This window comes from Sinocyclocheilus rhinocerous, unplaced genomic scaffold (genome assembly GCF_001515625.1).
Source record: "Sinocyclocheilus rhinocerous isolate Xijiao unplaced genomic scaffold, SAMN03320098_v1.1 scaffold551, whole genome shotgun sequence".
Classification (NCBI taxonomy): Eukaryota; Metazoa; Chordata; class Actinopteri; order Cypriniformes; family Cyprinidae; genus Sinocyclocheilus; species Sinocyclocheilus rhinocerous.
In genome coordinates, this window is record NW_015624564.1 from 110334 (window position 1) to 116577 (window position 6244).

General features: G+C 37.3%; 1 protein-coding gene across 1 annotated transcript in view; it reads right to left on the bottom strand.

Moving 5' to 3' along the window:
* LOC107743929 (stabilin-2-like) overlaps positions 1-6244 on the bottom strand; it is a 40233-nt gene that overhangs the window by 2338 nt on the left and 31651 nt on the right. Inside the window, exons 52-65 of the mRNA XM_016557385.1 lie at positions 5478-5567; positions 5232-5378; positions 4665-4724; positions 3823-3946; positions 3406-3555; positions 3207-3311; positions 2987-3094; positions 2712-2905; positions 2459-2600; positions 1827-1960; positions 1550-1715; positions 1360-1466; positions 1140-1256; positions 133-282 (exon numbers count right to left, since the gene is read on the bottom strand). Of these exons, the coding sequence (XP_016412871.1) occupies positions 133-282; positions 1140-1256; positions 1360-1466; positions 1550-1715; positions 1827-1960; positions 2459-2600; positions 2712-2905; positions 2987-3094; positions 3207-3311; positions 3406-3555; positions 3823-3946; positions 4665-4724; positions 5232-5378; positions 5478-5567 (1794 nt within the window). The remainder of the gene's footprint in view (positions 1-132; positions 283-1139; positions 1257-1359; positions 1467-1549; positions 1716-1826; positions 1961-2458; positions 2601-2711; positions 2906-2986; positions 3095-3206; positions 3312-3405; positions 3556-3822; positions 3947-4664; positions 4725-5231; positions 5379-5477; positions 5568-6244) is intronic.

Sequence of the window (6244 nt, forward strand, 5' to 3'; positions counted from 1 at the left end):
TACATATGAATGTGTGTTTTCTTACTTCCCGGCCGTTATATCCACTTTGAGGGATTGAGAATATCTGAGGTGGCAAAGAGAATCTAGAGGGACCGTTGTTAATGATTTCTAACAGTAAGTCTGCATCCTCACCATTATTTGAGGGTTCTGGAGATCAGGCACACCCTTGATGGTCAGGCTGTGTCCCAGTCGTGTCCGGACATGAGTGATGTTAATAAGAGCCTGCAGTACTAAAGCCCTCCCATCCAGTAGGTGGTGCTCTATGTCTCTGCCGCTCAAAGTCTGTTGAACATAAGGGGCATTAACCAAGGGGGCCTATACAGGGGTTTTCAAACTAGGGTCTGGGGTCCTAGTTTATTTTTTAGTACTGTTAATGTGTTTACTTACAGTATTTATGAAGTGTTTAATACAATTTTTTTTATATACGGCTTTGGAATGATTCAGTATTTATTGTGAAAATTGCTTTACAAATAAATAAATTCGAAATCTGAATTTGAAAACATTTCTTTTTATACGTACACTACTGTTCAAAAGTTTGGGATCATTACTTTTTTTTTTTAAAGAAATTAATACTTTTATTTAGCAAGGACAAATAAAATGGATAAAAGGTGACAGTAAAGACAAAAAAAAGTATATTTCAAATAAATGCTGTTCTTTTGAATGCTGTACTCAAAGCATCCTGACAAAAAACTGCTTCCACAAAAATATTAGGCATCAATACTGTTTAATTAATTTCAACTTTTTAAAACTTTTGAATGGTAGTGTATCTAATATTACTCTAACAGTTGGTAAAAACATTTTTTGACAGCTTAATACAAAGTAAATATTTTAAAGATAATATTTTAATAACTTGCTTTGGCTTTAGCATAGTGACAGTATAAGAGCCAATTATTTAATTTTAACAATAAGTTGTCTTTATAATATAACACCAAATATTTTTATCTATAAAATATAATTATGAGCTGAAAGACTTTCAAAATCTGTCCACTGTTGTACAAGTCATGCATCAGTGGGGTTACTGTGAGATTAAAAGTGAAAAAAAAAAAAACACTTTTAAAAATATTAAAAATATATTTAAAAATACTTTAAACAAAATGGCAGCAAAATTTAAAAGTATAAAAGGTGTATGTGGAAATCACCTGATTGCTAAAGAGACCATCATTATCAGGTACAAAGAGAGTGGACTGGATAGTGATGTTACTTAGGCGATTCACAAACTCCTTTCCTGATGCTGAAGTTGAGTAATTCAGGATTTGCTAAAAAAAGACAAAGAAGGTTCATAGAAGGTTCACCATGTCCATAAAATCATTTCAATGCTTTAACAAAAAACAAACAATCAAACAAACAAGCTCTACTCACGGCCAGGAAGTTAGACAGGGATGGTCTAGCTGAGAGAACCTGCAGCAAGTTTCCTGTACAGGAGTATCCGTCACCAATGTAGCCAATTTTACACTCACACTTCACATCTGAAACACACACAAACCATCTAAACAAAAAATTCCCCCTGATTGTATACACAGCTTCACATATATCCCATGATGACTTTTACCTTTGACTCTATAACAGAATGTGTCCCACGTCTCACTCAAGTTATTGCGGACACCATAGTCCACAATCCCCACGTGTCCAAATCCACATTTCGGGTTAGAGAAGCTCATGGGATACGCTACCCTCGCTTTGTCAAGCCAGCCTGCTGCGCACAAGTTATAACCAGCCTGCAGGACAAACGTAAGAGAAAAGACACCCGATAACATTCAGACAATGAGCGCTGAATGAGAGAATGAGAATGAGAGGTATGACAGCTACTGTTACTGTAAGAGCACCACCTGCTGGGCATAGGACAGCTGTGTGTAGGTAGCGATAGTGCCTTCTGTTTCTTTGCAGACCTCCTGCGCCATTGTATAGTTGAGTTTGTATGTTCCCTTTGATAAGCGATAATGAAAAACTCCCAATGTTTTATCTAAAAGAAAAAAAAATCATTAGCCTAGTGAACTGTCTACCTAGACAACATTTTCTAAAGCAACCCTGCATGTACTCTTTGTCAAGAAAAAAATCCCAGAATGGGTTGAATGAATGAATGAATGATGCATTTATATAGCGCTTTATTGTGGGATCTTCATTTTCATTGGTTTAAATAAAATATTTTTGTTATAAGAGACAATAAATATTGTATATATTTTTATTATAATATTGTATAAATATAAAAAGAACTTTGTGCATCAAAACCACTCTTTTCTTTGATTTTCAAAAGTCAACAAATATGCAAAAGCTGATTGTAACAACAAGCCAAACATGTCAGTCTCTGAGCAACATGTAATTTAAGGCATGATATAAACTTCATCCTGTAAAAGAAGTATAAGGAACTATGCAATAAGCATTTCAAACATCTCCAGCACATGTTATAATACCAATTTTTTTATTTTTAGCTATAACACTAGTGCATATAAAAAATACATACCCTCGTAGTGCAAGTCTGTGCACTGAGCATCTGAATGGCACTGTCCATTATCTTGTAGACAGCGATTGACTGGCAGCTGCTTTGCTTCACAATCAATCCCATCGCCAATATAGTTGTCTTTACACTCACACTTCCTCTTTCCCTGGTGGCAGATGCACATTACATCCGTTTATGGATGTGTTAAGATTTATGTATCTGTATAAAGATCACATTCTGTTAAAAGAGCTATAATGAAAGAGAAGGTTCTGCTTACAGCTCCGGTCATGGTGCAGGTAGCGTGTTCGTGACACCCGCTGTTTTCACCATCAGCACAGGGGTCAACCGGTGTGCACACAAAGCCATCGCCAGAGAAACCTTTGAGACACGTGCAGCTCACCTTCTCCCCCTTCTGACTGCACTTAGCATCCTTAGAACAGCCGCCGTTCCAGTACTTGCACATATTGGCCGCTACATAAGAGGTAAGAGTGAGTAGACTGTTTCTACTTTTGTTTTATCATCACTTTGCTGTTGAGATCTTCATGCATGTACCTGTGCAGGTGATACCGTCTCCTTCATAGAAGGGTTTACAGACACAGGTGTTGTTCTCCATGCAGACACCCTTCTCATGGCAAGCCGGATTGCAAACGGGACCATCAGCTGAAACGTCAGAAACACAGGGTGTAATGGGCTTGCAGGTATAAAGCAATGCTTGTCTTTTTCTAGTATGGTATATAACCCAAAAACAAAAGAATAACCAGAAGGTCTGTACCTAGTTTGTTCTCACATCGCAGACCAGTCCAGCCCTCTTCACAAAAACACGAACCGGTACCTTTAGGACCCTCATCACACGATCCATGTTCTGTGCAGTTGCAGGCTTAGGAAGAGGACACAAACCAAGTTTATAATTATATATTATATATATAATTTATTATATTTAATAAATTGAAATTTATTTTGAAAAGTCGCACCTTTGCAATCAGGTCCAAAATGGCCATCCACACACAGCTCACAGGCTACACCTGTGAATCCAGCATCACAAGTGCATGTGCCATTGCCTAGATGATCCTCGTCACACTTACCATGGTCACTGCAAGGGGATACTGGACCCCCAGGACATGCTGGAGAACAGGAAATGTTCTTATCAACTTCTTATCTTCTTATAACTGTTTTTCTACATACGGTGGCCATAAAAAGTCTACATACCCTTGTTAAAATTGCAGGTTTTTGAGATGTAACAAATTAATTGCTAATATGTTTTTTTTTACATATCAAAAGGGGTGTGTAGCCTTGTTGTAGCTGTTGTATTATATTTAACCAGCATAGCTCGATAGTTTGAACTGGCGTCTATGTCAACAGTTTACTGTGAATAGTAAGACACTGCTTACCAAGACAGTCCCTGCCGTAGTACCCGGAACAGCACTTGGGCTTCCATATGACCACTGTACATGTTGATTGACATCCTGAATCCCTAGACAGCAGTGAATTCGGGCGGACACACTTTTGTTCTGACTAGATTGAAAACACAATTGAATTAGTGTTCTTTCTTTAATACAGTATCCAATTAACTAGATTTAAATGAGGCTTTTAGTACATAGCTGTTACGCCAATTTACTCCTACAAGTAGACACACACACAAAAGAGTCAATGCAAAAGTTGGGTATTGGTCAGATTTTTATGTTTTGAAGAAGTCTCTTATGCTCACAAAGGCTACATTTATTTGATGAAAAATACAGTAAAAGTAATTTATTACTGTGATGACCAAGCTGATTTTTTTTCAGTCTTCAGTGTCGCATAATCACTCTAATATGCTGATTTCGTGTTCAAGAAACATTTTTTTAATTATTATTATCAATGTTGTGCTTCTTAATATTTTTGTGTAAACCATGATCCATTTTTTTCAGGATCCTTTCATGAAAAGAAAGTTCAAATGAGCAGTATTTACTTGATGTAGAAATCTTTTATAACATCAAATCATGGTTCATAGCTGTGATAAAAGGAGTAAGGGCTACTGGCTATTGGTATGTCCTGCTCCAACTTCCTATTTGAATAGGAAATATATAAAATGGAGGGGAAAAATGCACCACTATTTAGTAGGTGTTTTACAATAAACCTACAGTATCTAATAAAAGCAGACTAAATAGATGGCAAATTTTCTTTTTTTTTTTTTTATATCTTTCTCCATAATATAATAAAGTAAGGTTTGGCTTCAAATGAAAATAAAAAGTACCTTTGGCTTGCTTCCAAGCGGGCAATCCAAAATAGCACGACCACAATACCTGCAAGCCAACTATTGCAACAACAAAAAAATTAATTAATAAAAAATTGCACAATGTTTTTCAAGATACCAAAAGGAAGAAAGGTACATTGATTTGATCTGGGCTGCGTTTCCCGAAACCTTCTTAACGCTACGTCGTTCGTAAGTTATACCTTAAGTTGTACCTTTACGTTAATACGTGTTTCCCGAAACGTTCTTAGTTAAGTATACCTTCCGTAAGTCATTCGTTCGTAAGATTAGTCTGGACCCTTCTTAGCTATACCTTATCGCTGTTCACAGTTCTGCTAACGTCACACGTAAGAAGGTTTACCTTAAGCAACATCCTAAGGTATAGTTCGGGGAACACGCCTAGAACAGGTATACCTTTAGAGTCTTCGTAGAGAGCTAAGAGACAACGTTATCGGGAAACGCAGCCCTGATCACTTCAGCATTGATGCAAACTGCCCACTACATACTACACACATTGTACAAAGTACTACAAGTAGATGTAATAAGTGAAAATACTTTGCTGGAACTCACAGTGAAATCAATGGTGTGCTTATAGTCACAGCGCCCCCCGACACTTGGAGGATTAAGCAGACAGTCAATGCCATAAATCATTCCTCCATTGAAATCAAGGTTTCTCTTTACAATCCAACAGCTTTTATGGTTCACATAAAGCTCCCCCTGAGGGGTAAATATGCATGATATGATGTATAGTTATTAAAGAAACAGCTTTTTGAATGCACAAGGCAAATGTTTTTTTTTTTCTCCAAAAGTACTCACGATATGCTCTTCCCCCATGCAGGCCACTGACAGATCTGAGCCCTGTTGAGTCTTTAAAGAGCTGGCATGGATAAGCTCTGAGGGCAAGAGCTAGTAGACACAATAAATTGCAATACATTTAAATGATGAATTAGGGAGTCAACACTGAATTTCCTGTCATACTATATTAGTCTTGCCCTGCGTCTCAATGTTCATACTATCCATCCTAAATAGTATGTGAGATGAGAATAAGTGTGTCCCAAAGCATAGTATGTTGAAAAGAGTATGCCAAAACAAAAGTCCCCAGATGGTCTACTATTTCAGGTCGATTTTTGAAGTGTGGATCCGTGCACACTCTATTGGCTAATATTGCCCACAATCCATTGTGCTTTGGTGAAGAATTCTGTCCAGAACTACAAACACGAATAAAACGCGTTAAAAACTACAAACATGGTGGATGTGCGCGACCGGTGGTTAAGTAGAGAGACTAATGGTGCGTTCAAGTCATGTCGGATAGATCGTATTTACGAGTTGAACGCAACCACAAAGTCGTTATTGCGAGTGGGAAACTCGAAATTTTCTTTAAGCCCCGAGTTTCCGAGTTGGGGGCGTGTCAATGAGAAACATGGCAGAATCGATGGATGCAACGTCTGGTAAATTTTTGTTTAAATTGATAGTTTAGTTGTCCTATAAACTTAAATTGGTCATGTTCTTGTTACGCAGCTAGTTAATGAAATCAAAGTTAAAAAATGCTATCATTTTTGCACCTATAGGTGAAAAATCTTTTG